The sequence below is a fragment of the Benincasa hispida genome, chromosome 2 (assembly GCF_027475165.1).
Source record: "Benincasa hispida cultivar pf3 chromosome 2, pf3_genome.v1.1, whole genome shotgun sequence".
Lineage (NCBI taxonomy): Eukaryota > Viridiplantae > Streptophyta > Magnoliopsida > Cucurbitales > Cucurbitaceae > Benincasa > Benincasa hispida.
In genome coordinates this window covers 6,016,279-6,033,201 of record NC_143479.1, presented here as the reverse complement: position 1 = coordinate 6,033,201, position 16,923 = coordinate 6,016,279, and the positions used below count along the sequence as shown (strand labels likewise).

Sequence of the window (16,923 nt, the reverse complement as noted above, 5' to 3'; positions counted from 1 at the left end):
ATATGAAATTTTTAAAAGTATTTTTAAAACTTTTGAAAATTTTGAGAGGAGATGAGGGAGAGATTTGGAATTATATCTCCTAATATATATATATTAAAAAGAAGTACAAAATATACTTATAAGTTCTTGAGGATTGATGTAAGTGTCTATTTAGTCATGAAGTTTCAAAATGGACACTTTTAGTCTGGACGTTTGGAAACAAAGTTCTAAATGGTTTTTGGACTTAGTTGACTAATGGAAAAGTGACATGGCTTCCTCCTCCACAACCCACCACCCTACAATTTCATCAAACTGGGGTAAAATATGGCATGTGTATGTTGGAATTTGTGAGAGATTGAAGTTAATTTGTGAAAGAAAATGTAATTAAGGCAGAAGGCGAAGGGTCGGAGAGAGACAAAGATGAAGAAGACCTTTGGTATTCTTTGTATATTAATTATACTCGCTTGATGTTTTCAATACAGTAAGGCATTTAATATATATAGTCCACGCCTAAGGATATTTAGGCAAGAATAAATGAGAAATAATAAAGAATATATGTATACAAGTGTCAACCAAGGAGAAGTGGTTCTCACACCACCAAAATATTATCTTAACCAATTTCTGTTAACCACACAAGTAGTCTACTTCAGCTGCTGACTGTATTTGGTTGAGATGCCAGGGTGGCTTTGTTGCTGACATGTTCAATTATAGACTTCTCCTTAACAAATGTTAATTTAGTTTTTTGTTTGTGTGAGAAATATCCGCTATTTATGTTTTATGCAACAATTTGAAAATGAAAAAGAATGAAGGCCAAGAATTCGGATTCAATCACTTTCATTCTGATGCCCTTCTTACTTGTGAGAAAGTGTTTGTCTTACAAGAAAGCAATGACGAAGATGGAACTTTTAATCAAGCTAAGCCACCAAGTATTAGATAGAGATACATTCAAAGCCTTTCGTGCATCTTTCCATATCTGAAAGTCACATCAGCGACGATGTTCTAGATATGGAAGGAGGGTCTTCGATGTCTAGACTTGGCATTTCTAGTGGCGTCGACCAACGAGCAGAAATAAGGACAATAATGGTGGCGACAAGGAAAGTTCGCTAAAGAGGACAGTAGAGAGTGAGGAAGATGATGCCATTGCCACTTTCAGTCTATATCATCCAGAAAATAATAAAAGTTTAATATATTTTGCCATGTAATCAATAAATAATCTTCGTCACTAATCCATTACTCAACTAAGTCCAGGACCATTCAAACTTTGTTTCAAACCTTAGATTAAAAGTATCCATTTTGAAACTTCAACGACTAAATAGACCCTTATAATTATCTCGAACCAAAAGTGTATTTTGCACTTTTATACATATATTAAATAGGGGCAATTGCATAATTAACAAAACATGTTTGCAAATACCTTTCAACAAGAGCATAGCTCAATTGGCATAGTGTTCATATTATCGGCCTCAAGATATGAGGTTCAATTCCCTCACCCCACACTTTAATTACAATATCTTTTAAAAAAAACATGTTTGCAAAATTATGTCAAATAAGTGATAATCAAATTTATTGATTGAATGTCCATTATTATTAGATATACTGCCAATACACTTGGAATGTTGATTGATGTTAGATATATTATAGATATTATATTTATAAAATAAAAATATGGTTTACATCGAAATAATAAGGTACTAATGAATGTTGGTTATTATTAGATATAGTGCCAATACAATATTGATTGATATAAGATATACTATGAATATACTCGTGTCTTGCTTTAAGTATTTACTTATTAATGTCTCGTACGCTCGTTTCTTATATCTAATATACTACTGATATACTTAAAATATTATACTTATAAAATGAAATATGTATGTTTTACTTCAACATATATTACTAATGAATGTTGATTGCTGTTAGATTTATTGTTGATATAGTTGACATGTTGATTGTTGTTAGATATCGTACTGATATACAAAATTTGAAGTAAATAGAAAAATTAAAACTTGATTTAAAATCATACAACAAATCAATTCATTAAAACCAAAATCAGAGAAAAAAACACTAAATCGAACCAAAGAATATTAAAACAAAACACAAAAATTTCCTATTATCAAACAATAAAAAAATAAAAAAGAATAAAATAAATCAAGCAAGAATAAAATACAATAGGTGAGAAAGATGTAAAAATTGACATGTAAATAAAATAGAAAAAAAATATATGCATGATGAATGTTTTAGGATCTTGTTAAAGAGAGAAGAAAAACGGTGATTGAGAGAGAAGAATAAGATTCAAAAATTGAAAATACATAGTGAGAGTTGCCTATTCATCACACTCAGAGAGGGAGCTGGTTTTGAATTAGTGGCGTTCAGCTTGGCCATGGTCATCAACATACTTCTCTTGACTGAGAAGAACACCATTTTCGAGATAATGAATTTCCACACCTAAGAAGTAATGTAGCGGCCCAAGGTCTTTTAAGGAAAACCGACTATCCAACATCTTTATTAGATTGTTCATCATGTGGGGGTCATTGTCGGTGAGGATAACATCATCTACATAAACCAAAAGTAACACAGCAGAGGAACCATTACGAAAGACATACAAAGATGTGTCAGACCTGGCATTTTGGAAAACCCACGACAGTAGTGCATCTCTTAAGGTGGTATTCCATGTCCTCGGTGCTTTCTTTAGGCCATAAATGGCCTTCGTGAGCTTGCATCCGTGATTGGGATAGTGAGGGTCAGCATACCCTGGTGGCTAGCTCATGTAGACATCTTATTGAAGTATGCCATTTAGAAAGGCATTGTTGAAGTCAAGCTGCCTTAGTTGCCAACCTTGAGCTACTGCAATGGTAATCACAATTCTAACCGTTGAAGCCTTAACCACTGGGCTGAATGTTTCAAAAAAATCTACTCCAGGTGTTTGATAAAACCCTTTAGCAACTAGGCAAGCTTTGTAATGTTGGATAGTGCCATCTGGATGTCGTTTGATCTTAAACACCCACTTTGTGCCTGAAGGATCTCATACCGAGAGTTCCATGAACGTGTTAAGATCGCTTCGATCTCACCGTGACCAAAATACAAATTATATACATTCAACACATGCAGTTATGCAAATAAATCTAATTATCGACATGCTCAGAACAAGATAATTAACAAGGAAAGGGTTCCATACCAGTTGAAGACTATCTTCGAACTTCAGAACTTCAGAACCCCAATGCAGCGGATCCCTCCAACAAATCTACCAACACCCGACGGGAACGTCGACTGCAGCAGCACGATCAATGCGAACACGAACGACGCAATGGGGACGACACCACCACTAATGAGCCCCGGATATTCTCGGAGTGAAAACTTAAAGGGTGGGCTTTGGTGAATTTGGTAGAGGACAGAGGATAAACGAGTCGTGTAGGGAATAAGCAAGTGGGAGAAAAAATAGTGCTATCGTATAGCAAAAGTGCTTATCGTATAGAGGAGCTACATGATCGTGTATGAAATACTGAACGATCGTTTAGGAAAAACGTATACGATCATTTAGTTAAAACGCGAGGTGAATGATCATTTAGGAGGAGAAGCAACTATCGTATAGGCTCTCGGGCGATCGTTTCACGAAATCTTTTTGGGCGGAAGAATCAATATTGATTGCACCATCCAAAATGAAAACTTTTTTTCATTTTAACTCATCGATTACCATAACCGATGTTGCCCACTAACCCACGTCCGAATGTGGAAAAATGATTAATTATCATATAATTAATCAATCAATTAATAAATAAATATAATCATATTATATTTATATCCTATAGTTTGATATCACATATCTACTATAGTATTTTCTCCTCTACTTGATATAAATCATATTTATCTAATTTCCTCCAAAATAATGTTTCTCATGCATTTGCTAATTTTATCATATATAATTAACCATTCCAATTATATCATATATAATCGAATTTCCTCTTGTCAATTTGAACATTTCAAATTAACCCAAATACTGGTTCTCGACTTTTATCCAAGCTACCCAGGGGACCTAATGGACCTATGGCTCGAAGCTTCATCGGTACGTGAATAGCTGACTAAACTCTTTAGCCACGAGATCCACCATCCGTTAACTGTTAGACATTCCACTAAAGACCAACAGCTGAACTCTTCTTACCACAGATATATTTTTATGTCAATCGGATATAACCGATCATGAATACGATGACCCTTCACAGATGCTCGTAAGTACAACTGGGTCAATTTACCGTTTTTCCCCCTGTAATTACATCTCACTCCTTAAGTACCACTGATTCATCTAATGAACAATACAACATAGTCCAACTATGTGTGAACATCTCTCAGGCTAAGAGAAGGTGTGTGGCGCCACATCGTTCAAGCCTCGGAATCAGCCCTTAAGGGAGCCATCTATCTACTTACCCCTGTCTCGGGGAAGAGTGAATTCCATCTTGTGTAGCTGAGTTCCCAGCTCCCAAATCAGACGAATCCCCAAAATGGAAGGTTTGAATCGGCGACCTAGCCACTCGCACCCATACAAATCAAATGACCGCCCTTAATGACAAGAGTTCCCAACTCACTCAGGATTGAGGTCATGTTACCTATGGTCATCTTAGTGAAGTGAAGTCTCTGTCATGAACGATGTTATATAATGAGACGTTAACGCTTCGTGGTCAAGTCTTATACAAACTCTTTGTATAGGACGCCCCCGCTCGCATGTCCCCAACACAAATGATCAGGATCAGACTATCTATGACAAGTCACAACACTTGTGACCATTTCACAAAGTGGGTTGCGTCCGTAGCATTACTAGGATAAGGGTTCCCTCCTGTATCCATATACTATAGACTATTTTGGTTATCACTCAAGACATGATATACTTGTATGTCACCACATACATACTTGAGTCACATACAGATAACCAGGGATTTTATGTTTATTGGTTTGTGGTAAAACAAATAAAACAATTAACCGAGCAAAATACAAGATGTGAAGTAAATATCATATATTAACAACACAAGCGTTCGTACATACTGTTTACAAGCTACAAGACACGAGACTTTAGGGCATCAAACCCAACAGTACCAACAACATTGTAGGAGGACGAGAATGGAACAAGGCACCAAGTATCATTCTTTAGCAGGGCAGCACATTCAGCATCTATTGCTTCCTTCCATTATGGTGTTTTGAGGGCATCACTAACACAAGTTGGTTTTGTAGTTGACCAGTCCCTTGAGGAATTAATGAGCAGTACTTTAGGCTTGAATATCCCAGCTTTCCCACGAGTTATCATCGAATGTGTGGAAAGTAGAAGAGGAGGTAATGGTAAGGCTGTTGTTTCTGGTGAGGCAGTGGCCGTATAAGAATGTGATTGTGGTAAAGAAGTATCGGTTGGTGAGGTAGATGTGGCCAGGGGAGGGTTGATTTGATGCTGTAAGGGAGGGGTTGGTTGAGGGTTGTGTGTAGGAGACATGGGCAGTAATGGAGTGTTGGTAGAGGAGGAGGGACTAGTGTTCTGTAGAGGAAAGAGAGAGGGTGCGGGCACAACAGATGGACCTGCGGAAGATAGCTTTGGTAGGGGTAGTGTAGGCATAGAAGGGGCTGGGTTGATGGAGGGAAGCCAAAGTGTATGGAAACTTTGTTGTACAGGAGTTGGTAAAAGTAGACTTGAAGGGAAAATCAAGCTTATTAAACACAACATGTCTAGAAATAAACACTCTTCTAGATTCATTTAAGCATTTATAACTCTTATGATGCAAACTAGGTCCTAGGTATACACACTTTTCTGTACGATAGTTAAATTTACGAGTGTTATAGCACTTCAGACGAAGGAAGCAAGCACAGCTAAATACCTTTAGAGACTCAAAGTCAAGCTTCTTACCTGATAGGAGTTCAAGTGGAGACTTACCTTGAAGTACAACAATTGATAAACCATTGATGAGGTAGGTAGCATACATGAAGGCATCCCACCAATGATGAAGAGGTAGACAGGCTTAAGTAGGCATTGTGAGGCCTTTATCCACAATATCCCTATGTTTTCTTTCAGCTCTGCCATTTTGTGCAGAGGTATAAGGACAAGAATACCTAGAGATAGTTCACTGTTGTCCACAAAACTGATGTACTTTGACATATTCACTCCCATTGTCAGACTGAAGCATTTTAATAGTAGTATCAAACTGTCTTTTGACCATAATAGTGAAGTGTTGATAGGTAGCTAAAGTGTCACTCTTCAACCTTAAAGGATAAATCCACGTACACCGGCTGTGATCATCAACAAATATGACATAATATTTATAACCACCAGTAGATACAAGTGGTGCAGGTCCCCATAAATCAGTATGAACTAGATCAAACAGCTTAGTGGCTCGAGATTTAAAGTTAGGAAACGCAAGAGAGTGAGACATTCCATATTGACAGAAATCACAAAATTCAATCTCTTTATTGATGTTTGTAGGAAGATTACATTGCTTTAAGACTACTCAAGTGTTCTTAGAGAGGGATGACCTAAGCGTTTATGCCACATATTTTTGGACACTTTTCTAGACTTTGACACTGTTAAGGCAGACAACTTATTATTTTTGTACAAGGACTGCCACTGACCAGACTCCTTCAGTTGATCTTCAATCGAGCAAACTTGCACACCTCTCAGCTCATACAAACCATCTCTAGGTTGTCCCTTCAGTATGACTAGCCTCGTACCCTTGTCCTTGATAAGACAAAAACCATCATGAAACTCAATAAATATGTTATTATCTTTGGTAAGCTTGGATATACTCACTAAGTTTTTGGCAATATTGGGCATACACAACATATCTTTTAGTTTCAGCTGGCTTTACTACTAGATAAACAAGCATCACCAATATGTGAAATGTTAAGGCTGTCACCATTTGCAATAACAACAGAGTCCTTACCTCCATATTCATTTGAACTTCCTAGATTGCCACAATCAGCTGTCACATGACTTGAGGCTCCACTGTCAGCATATCAACTAGGGTCAGTAAGTGTCTCAGGGGTGGCAGTAAAGGGATGGGCATTCTGTGAGATCACTAGGGCTAATTGAGTTTGAGAAGGTCCCTTGTTTTGTTATGGATTAAAGTTGCTTCCTCCTTTGTTTTGTGAGAAATTGGGTGGTGCAAGCTCTCTATTGTAGCGTCCATAGCAGTAATAGGCAATGTGACCAAGTCGACCACACACTTGACACATCAGTTTGTTGCCTCGACCTCTTCCTCGTCCTTTATTGCCTTCACCCCTCTGATTTCCATTGTTATTAGCACCATTCTGAGGTTTTTTACTATTGCTGACAATAGGTCCCCTGGTATTGGCTACATTAACAGTAGCATTGTGGTTGAAACCAATAGAGGTCTTTTGTACAGCTTGATGTTCTAGGCGTTTCTTAAACGGGAGCAATTCGAACTGCAAATCAAGCCAAGATACCTCTGCTCTGCTTTGAATCGTTGCTACCACAACATTGTACTTCTCATCTAGACCTAAGAGAACCTGTGACATCAAAGCTTTTGTGGAAACTGGGCTACCAGCTTACTCAAGTTTATCAGAATTGTTCTTCATAACTCTTAAATACTCTTCCATTTTCATGTTACCTTTGCGAGTAGATTGAAATACTTGTCTGAGATATTCTTCTTCAGCACGGGATTGGACTCCAAAAAGTTGTTGAATGCTGTCCCATAGGTCCTTCATGCACGAACACCCCATTACTTAGACGATAACTTCAAGGGTCATTGAGTTGTACAACCAACCGAGCAAGAGTTGGTCGACGACCATCTAAGCTTCATACTAAGGGTTTACCTCCGGAAACTTTATGGACCTCGAAGCTCCGACACTCCCACTTGAGCCACCTTCAGACAAGGATGCTCCAACAGTAACTTCACTGACATCGACACTTGCAGCTCCCACAGTATTAGACTCTCCTCCTATAGACATTTGAAGATACATCGAGGGACAAGTCTTTTGGCCGATCAGGTGACCTTCAAGCCTATAGCTGCTCAGAATCGGTAGTGCGAGATTCTTCCATAGGAGAAAATTGTTCCGATCCAATTTCATCGAAATGATCTGGTTCAGAAGTTGATTCAAAGGAAGGCTACTAAACACCGAGCTGCTAGGGTTAATGATTGGGATGCCATTAATATTAGCGTTGGCCATAATGACTCTGATACCAAATTAAGGCAGAAGGCGAAGGGTCAGAGAGAGACAAAGATGAAGAAGACCTTTGGTATTCTTTGTATATTAATTATACTCGGTTAATGTTTTCAATACAGTAAGGCATTTAATATATACAGCCCACGCCTAAGGATATTTAGGCAAGAATAAATGAGAAATAATAAAGAATATATGTGTACAAGTGTTAGCCAAGGAGAGGTGGTCCTCACACCACCAAAATATTCTCCTAACCAATTTCTGTTAGCCACACAAGCAGTCCACTTCAGCTGCTGACTATATTTGGTTGAGGTGCCAGGGTGGCTTTGTTGCTGACATGTTCAACTATAGGCTTTTCCTTAACAAATATTAATTTAGTTTTTTGTTTGTGTGGAGAAATATCAACTATTTACGTTTTATGCAACAATTTGAAAACGAGAAAGAATGAAGGCCAAGAATTCGGATTCAATCACTTTCATTCTGATGTCCTTCTTACCTGTGAGAAAGTGTTTGTCTTACGAGAAAGCAATGACAATGATGGAACTTTTAATCAAGCTAAGCCACCAAAGTATTAGATAGAGAAACATTCAAAACCTTTCGTTCATCTTTCCATATCTGAAAGTCACAGCAGCGATGATGTTCTAGATATGGAAAGAGGGTCTTCGATGTCTAGACTTGGCATTTCTAGTGGCGTCGACCAACGAGCAGAAATAAGGACAATAATAGTGGCGACAAGGAAAGTTTGCTAGAGAGGACAGTAGAGAGTGAGGAAGATGAGGCCATTGTCATTTTCAGTCCATATCATCCAGAAAATAATAAAAATTTAATATATTTTGCCATGTAATCAATAAATAATCTTCGTCACTAATCCGTTACTCAACTAAGTCCAGGACTATTCGAACTTTGTTTCAAACCTCAGATTAAAAGTATCCATTTTGAAACTTCAATGACCAAATAGACCCTTATAGTTATCTCGAACCAAACGCGTATTTTACACTTATACATATATTAAATAGGGGCAATTGCATAATTAGCAAAAATATGTTTGCAAAATTATGCCCGTGTGTTATTACTTTTTTTGTTTTGCAAAATGGTAAAGTAAGCTCAATCCATTCCAATGAAAAATGAAAAATGTAAAAAAAGTTTCCATCAATTGTACATCCAACAAAAGGAAAAACCCGTCCCATGCACACTTTTCAAAGTGACCTTGATATATTTCGTTAATAAATTTGGGATATCTATTAAGTGATATATCTAAAATGATGTTTATGAATACTGCATTGATATACTTCATATTAGGTACTATATTAAGTAATACGTTATCTAAAAGGAGAAAAAAAATACAAAAAATGATAAAATAGTGTAGGAAGTATCCATGTGTGACAAAAACTAAAATAAGTGATAATCACATTTATTGATTGAATGTCTATTATTATTAGATATACTGCTAATACACTTGGAATGTTGATTGATGTTAGATATATTATAGATATTATATTTATAAAATAAAACATACGGTTTACATCGAAATAATAAGGTACTAATGAATGTTGGTTATTGTTATATATAGTGCCAAATACAATGTCGATTGATATAAGATATATTATGAATATACTCATGTCTTGTTTAAGTATTTACCTATTAATGTCTCATACACTCATTTCTTATATCTGATATACTGTTGATACACTTAAAATATTATACTTATAAAATGAAATATGTATGCTTTACTTCAATATATATTACTAATTGAATGTTGATTATTGTTAGATGTAGTGTTGATATAGTTGACATGTTGATTGTTGTTAGATATAGTACTGATATACAAAATTTGAAGTAAATAGAAAAATTAAAACTTGATTTAAAATCATACAACAAATCAATTCATCAAAACCAAAATCAGAAAAAAAAAAAAAAAGACACTAAATTGAACCAAAGAATATTAAAACAAAACACGAAAGTTTCCTATTATTGAACAAAAAATCAAAAAGAAAAAAAGAAATCAAACAAAAATAAAATATAATAGGTGAGAAAGATGAAAAAATTGACATGCAAATAAAATTGAAAAAATATATACATGATGAGTGTTTTAGGATTGTGTTAAAGAGAGAAGAAAAACGGTGATTGAGAGAGAAGAATAAGATTCAAAAATTGAAAAACAACATTTGTATAGACGGAAATTAAAAATTGATTTTATCGTTATATCTACAAGTTTAAAAAGTATATGGCATACTCTTTTATTTTTATCATTCTTATTTTGCCACCCATCAAATTTCCCTATTATATACATATTGAAGAGATATAATTTCAAATCTGCCAAATTCTATAGCTTCAGATCTCTCGTTCAAAAAAAAAAAAAAAAAAGGGAAGATTTAATCTAAGATTCGTCTTTTCAAAGAGAATGTCTATGCGTAAGATTTGACCTAACTAAACCTAAGCCGAGAAGCACCTCCCTCTAGCATCAACCCCTGTTGCTTGCTTCCTTGTCCAGCAAAGGTGAGATCTGAGTATAATTAGGGTTTAGAATTTCTTCTTCTTTGAAATTCCTGTGCTACAATTTGGCAGGATTAAGATGGAGAAGAAAAGGAGAAAGATGGAGAAGAAGCAGGAAATGGAGAGTAGCAACAAAAATTGGGAGATTCCACCTGATCATATTCTTCATCAATTAATATTCTCCAAACTCTCCATCGTGGATTTACAGGCTTGCCGTCAGGTATGTAAATCATGGAACAATATTGTTGTTCAGTTTGATTCCAATCTTTTTTTTGCTCAAACTTCTCCCGACTCCAGAAACATCCATTGTATGGACTTCGACCCTAAACATATGGGAGCGATGAACAGCCTTGCCTCTTTTACCTTCCATCCTAAATATTCTTCCGCCTCCTCCAAAATTCTCTGTTGCTGTCATGGACTCCTCTTGTGTTCTTTTCGCTTCTTCAAGTTTTATGATCTAATAGAATATTCACGAACAAAAATTTGCATATTAAATCCCTTCACAAATGAGTATCTCGTTGTTTCTTCCGATACTGGCAATAGACATGATAATTACTCTTACGCCTTTGGATTTAGTCTTAACACAAAGCAGTTCAAAATAGTTAGATTTACATATAAACACTCTTCTTTTCAACCTTCTTCAACCTCGATCGAGATTTATGCATTTGAGACGCTTTGTCCTCGTCTTCGTCCTCTTGGTTTTCTCCCTACTTCCATCCAAACAGACGGCGCTTACTACTTCAATGGCGCCCTTTATTGGGTTGGAACTGATCAACAGCTACTACTTAAAGCCCATAAGGATGTCATATACTGTTTGGATTTAGAAGACTACAAATTGAATCAATGTTCTCTTCCCCAACACAACCAATTCCGTTTGGCATATTTCTTCGGAGCCCTTAATGGCGCTTTGTATCTAACCACTCTTGAGAACGAAGATCAGTACCAAATGTGGAAGATGGAACAAGATGTTTTTTCGTGCATTATACTATTTGTTCTTCCTAAACTAAATCTGAGGTTTTCTAAACATCTACCTCAGCATTCAAGAAGTTTAATTAATCTTCAACCTATCAAAATCTGTGAAGATGGGAAGTTCTTGTGTCTCCTTGGTGGACTTGTGTTCCTCTTGTGTGACCCCAATACTGGAACGACACAAGTTTTGACGGATCAAGACGTTGAAATTGAGAAACATTTTAAGGTTTTTCCTATCGAAACCTTCAATTTCAATTCTCTCCACAACATTTTGCTTGGATGTGCCTAAACTTTGTTTCTTATTTATCTATCTATATGTAGTTATTTTTGTTAATTAGGATTACTTCACGAGATTTGAGTTTAGTTGTCCAATAATTCAACTTTTTAATCTTTAAAAATATGTTTGTTTCTTATTTATCTTTCAATTGTTCACGAGATTACTTCAATTTCACAGTCTTCTTATATATCTACCAGTTTCTTTAAAATGTCTCCCTATTTTTGAAATGCTTCTTCTATTAAGGATTTTAAAAGACAAAACTTAATCGAAGGGATAGATGCATTTGGGTTTCTAATATATATTGATTTTGTAATTTCTATGTTTATAAAAATCATTTCTCCTATGACTCTCAAAATATGGAAGAACGTGTCATATTTTTACTTGATGTAATGAGATTTTGGACGTTAATGTGTCGATAGAGTGGAGATATTATGTTAATAAAATGGAAGATTGGGACATAAAAATCTAACATAATGAACTATTCATTTGATACAAGTGTTGTATATTAGTATTAGTTGTATATATCGTGTTTTATCGTGTCATTGCTAATATTGAGTTGTATATATGACATATTTTAAAGCTATCAAGGAGTGTTTCGAGGCTCTCGAACGTAAGGACATTGAGTTTATTGAGTAGACAAAGACCAAATAAAATAGGAGACCACAACGATGTAGTCTTAATTGAATCCGATGTAGTAATATATTATATGTAATGTGTGTGTATACAAATACATTTATATAATATATATTGACATAATAATTACAACTAGTTGTAGAACCAATGGCAGAAGTCAAAACAATGAGTAAGGAAAACATAGCGAAAGAAAGTGAAATAGTTGAATATTAAAACATAAAATTGGATTTAATTATGTAGATTAATATATTGTATAGAAACTTTCAATTTGGATTGAAACTTTAAATTAAAATGATGTTTTATATATAAATTTAACATGTTTGAAAATTAAAATTTATAGTTTCTTCAATTTGAATGAGTTATATTTGATTTTTATCATAAATAACAATTCAATTAAGTTAAAATTGACAAATGTTTTAATTTTTTGTATTTTGGAGAGTTACTAAGTTTGTAGCCTATTAATAGCAACTTGATTCTTCATTTGTAATATCTCATTCCAAAGTGAAGAGTTCTCTCATTTTTTTTTTTTTTTTTTGTTCTTGAGTTGAGTTGAGAGCAAATATCCAAGAGTTCTACCATATTCGAGTAGTTCGAGGTTGCAGTTATATCGAAGTTAGTATTTGTATCCTGTTGAGATGATCATTGTAGTATACTTGCAACCCGTGTAGAACGAATATTTGCCTTCAGGACAATGCTTATCAGAAGCGTGTCTCGACTACGTACGACTACGTTTTAAGTCTCCAAAGGTTTTGAGATTCTTTTAAGTCTTTGGTTATTTTCATATCTAAGCCTTGTTACACCATTTGGGTTTCGTTTGAGTTTAAATATTATATGTATTGTTTCTGAGGTATAATCAGTTTGCTTCAGTTCTATATATATAATTTTTCCCAACAAACTTGAGAGTACTAACCTCTTCCAAAGATTAATATTAGCATATCAAATATCGATTATGTTTAGGATGATGATATTTTAAGCAAAAACTTCTCATGTGAGGTTGAAAAAATTGAACAAAATTTTGAAACTTAGTGAAAAAAAATGCTAGCAACTTTTTTATTCATAGTGATCAAAAGTTAGAGCATAAACTTTGTTAAACGAGATCAGAGAAAAATGGAGATAGCTTACTTTATTGTTCAACCACTCAAACTTAAATATAATATTAATATAATTTGCCAAATCATCAAATCCAATCAACAAGTATTTGCCATATCAATTTCTCATTAGCCAATTAATAGTCATTTTGTACTCAGGAAGCATTTATAACTACTTTTCAAACCTCATAACTAAAAACGTAGGAACCTCAGTGAAAGTTAAAACAATTCACTAAGGGTGTGTTTGGTATGTGATAAAAGTAGAGAGTTGAGTTGATAATTATTATCCGGAAAGTTTAATTATCTGGGGAGTTAAATTATTTGTGTTTGTTGTGCAGAGTTGAGTTGGTAATTATTGTCTGTGTTTGTTGTGTAGAGTTGAGTTGAGTTGATAATTATTGTCTGTGTTTGTTGTGCAGAGTTGAGTTGAGTTGAGTTGGAGGATCTGATACAATTTTTCTGTGAATGAGATTAGTTCTATTTTTTTTTGTTTGTTTTTTATTTTTTTATTTTATTTTTTTAGTTTTATGCTTTGCTATTGTTGATTAATTTTCAAATATACACGTATTTTCTCAAATCATTTATGACATAAACTGGACAATCTCAATTTGTAACGGGGACAATTTTAGCTATCCACGTTGGGTATTTGACTTCACAGATAAACCGTGCTTCAATGAACTAATTGACTTCAACTTCGATCTGAGAAATAAGTTATGGTCGAAAGCGTCGCTGAGCTTGCTTAATAGGTCGACACCCTTGTTTGATTGTGAGATGGTGAATTGCTACTTTCAGATCAAGCCCCAACATTTCTTTGTATGACCAAGCGAACACATCCCTCTATTCAGTGAACAAACTCATATATTTGTCTTCTTCCTCTTTAGAGAGAGATACATTAATGAAAGGCGGGCGTGATTCTGCCATTATACCCAGATTTACTTCTTTGAGTTCATCCAACGTGGACTTATCACCATCCTCCAAACCTAATGGAGCATCTTCCACTTCCTCTTCAACCATATCATCTTTGGATTCTTCAGTGATGGTAATGTGGTGACATGAAGTTTCACCTTTCTTCTGCTCTAAGCCTCTATTTTGAGAGTTGGTGAAGACAACGTCGCATCTCTTCACCTTTAGTGAAACTTCGCTTGTGTTTAGAGTGACAAAGGTCTTTCTCTTCATTCATGAAAGCAGGATACTACGAATGTCTCTATCGCTTTCTACCTTACAAGATGATTTCTTGTCTGATGGCCTTTCAGTATCCTTATAACTGAGGCATCGTCAGATTCACGTGTGAGGTATCGGCTCCCTCTTTCTTATGGCTATATTAGGGATGTCACTACGAGTTTCTCCCTTGCCCTTTATCTCACTAGAGACATGTTTGTTAAAGTGATCCTCAACACCTTCGCGCTTAAAGCGATAAAAAAACAAGCGCGCTAGGTTTGCCTTTGTTTTTCTTTGAAACCGCACCTAATCTCTTGAAGGCTGATGGTCGTGCCACCACCGGAGACTGACAGATGATCTCCTCTTCTCCTTCGTCAGGAAAAGTTAACCTTCGAAAGATTGAGTGTCGAATAGATCTGGGATCGTGCATAGGTTTTCTCTCTACTTCTGTCATGTTCAATCTCTCCAAGACCAAAGCGCGTGCGATAAATGGTCTGATACAGTTGAAAGCTGAGGTTTTTTTATCCTCACTCTTAGGGTTAGCAAAATTCCCGGACCCGCCTCGATCGAGGTAGGGAATCCCCTGTTTGACCGGGATGGGGTCAAACTAGGGAAAACATTTGGGGCCCCGTCTAGGGACGGGGACGGTATCCCTGACCTCGACCCCGATTAATCCCTGACCAAGATTTGATATTTTTATATTTTTATAAATATATATTTATAATATATAAAAAATTTATTTATATGTATGTTTATAATATATAGTATTGGATTGGAGCCCAATATTAAATATCCAAATTCTAAATCTAAGCCCAAGAAGCCATGCCCAAACTTAAAAAACTAAAAAAAAAAAAAAAACCCTAAATTGAAAACCACTTACCGTCTGATGTCTACCCTACCAAGTAAGTATCGTCTGCGTCTGGCCCAACTTGCCGTGAAGATGCTTCAGGCATCCGTTCGAGTTCAAGTGAAGATTGAAGAGAAGATCCTTCAATTTTCAAGCGTGATTCCGTGAAGAAGCTGAGCATTCGAGTTCGTGAAGACCCTTCAGGCGTGTCCGTTCGAGTTTGAGTTTGTTCTTCCAAGTTCGAGTTCTTTCGAGTTTGGATTCATGAAGAAGCCGTTCGTTCGAGTTCGAGCCGCTGCCAAGCCTACCATCCGACTTTCGAGAGGTAAGATTTGGAAAGGTAATGCTAATACATGAGATTAGTTTGAAAAATAGATCAAATGATTGGTAAGGATATATTTTGGTTGTGTTGTTTTATTTTTCATTTGAAAAAAAGAGAGTTGTGTTACTGCACTAGACGGCGTTTTCCGAGATCTGTTCGTTCAAGTCGGTAAAAATTTTATAAAAATTAGTAAATAATAATAATAAATTAATGTGTATTGATATTAAATGCTTTGAGTCTTTGTGTATGTTTGAATACTTTTAATTTTAGGCTTGAATATGTTTGAAAAGTATGTTTGAATGCTTTGAATTTTGGGGTTGAATACGTTTGAAAATACTTTGAGTCTTTTTGTATGTTTGAATTCTTGAATTTTGGGTTGAATTCTTGAATATGCTTCAAGTCTTTTTTAATGCTTTTGGGGTTTGAATTTTTTTAATTCTAAGATATTGTTTGAATGCTTTGAATTTTGGGATTGAATGCTTTGAATATGTTTGAATGCTTTGAAAATTAAGTCCAAGTCTAAAGAGTGTTTTTTAAATTAAATCTTTGGTAGGTTGAAAACAATGTCTTCATCACCTTCTACAAATAAAGATTCTCCAAGTCCAATCCCAGATCTAACCCCAAATTTAACTCCATGCTCCTCGAATGATGATAATTTGAATGTTGATAATTGTGTTATTCTTGGTGGGGATATTGAGAAGGGATGTTTAAAGAGGAGATTAACATCAACCCCAAATTTAACTCCATGCTCCTCGAATGATGATAATTTGAATGTTGATAATTGTGTTATTCTTGGTGGGGATATTGAGAAGGGATGTTTAAAGAGGAGATTAACATCGATTGTTTGGAACCATTTTAAGAAGAAAAGAATAGATGGTGTGGACAAGGCAGTTTGTAATTATTGCAAACAAAAAGTAGGAGGTGAAAGTAAAAATGAAACCAAACATTTACATGACCATATTAAGATATGCCTATATAAAGGACAAAAGGACATACAACAATCCCTATT

The 16,923-nt window shown here is 35.3% G+C and overlaps 1 protein-coding gene across 3 annotated transcripts; it reads left to right on the top strand.

Annotated features, from left to right (window-relative positions):
* The first annotated feature begins 10,376 nt into the window (after positions 1-10,376).
* LOC120070683 (putative F-box protein At1g53550) lies at positions 10,377-12,006 on the top strand. Of its 3 annotated transcripts, XM_090310576.1 has the most exons (3): positions 10,377-10,623; positions 10,693-10,840; positions 10,918-12,006. In XM_090310576.1, the coding sequence occupies exon 3, from the start codon at positions 10,931-10,933 to the stop codon at positions 11,876-11,878; it is 948 nt and encodes a 315-aa protein (XP_090166702.1). In that variant the 5' UTR covers positions 10,377-10,623; positions 10,693-10,840; positions 10,918-10,930; the 3' UTR covers positions 11,879-12,006. The 3 variants fall into 3 exon arrangements, with proteins under 3 accessions (XP_090166702.1, XP_038878453.1, XP_038878454.1); XM_039022525.2 differs by having other exon boundaries at positions 10,693-12,006; XM_039022526.2 differs by having other exon boundaries at positions 10,411-10,623; positions 10,700-12,006.
* Positions 12,007-16,923: the final 4,917 nt, after the last annotated feature.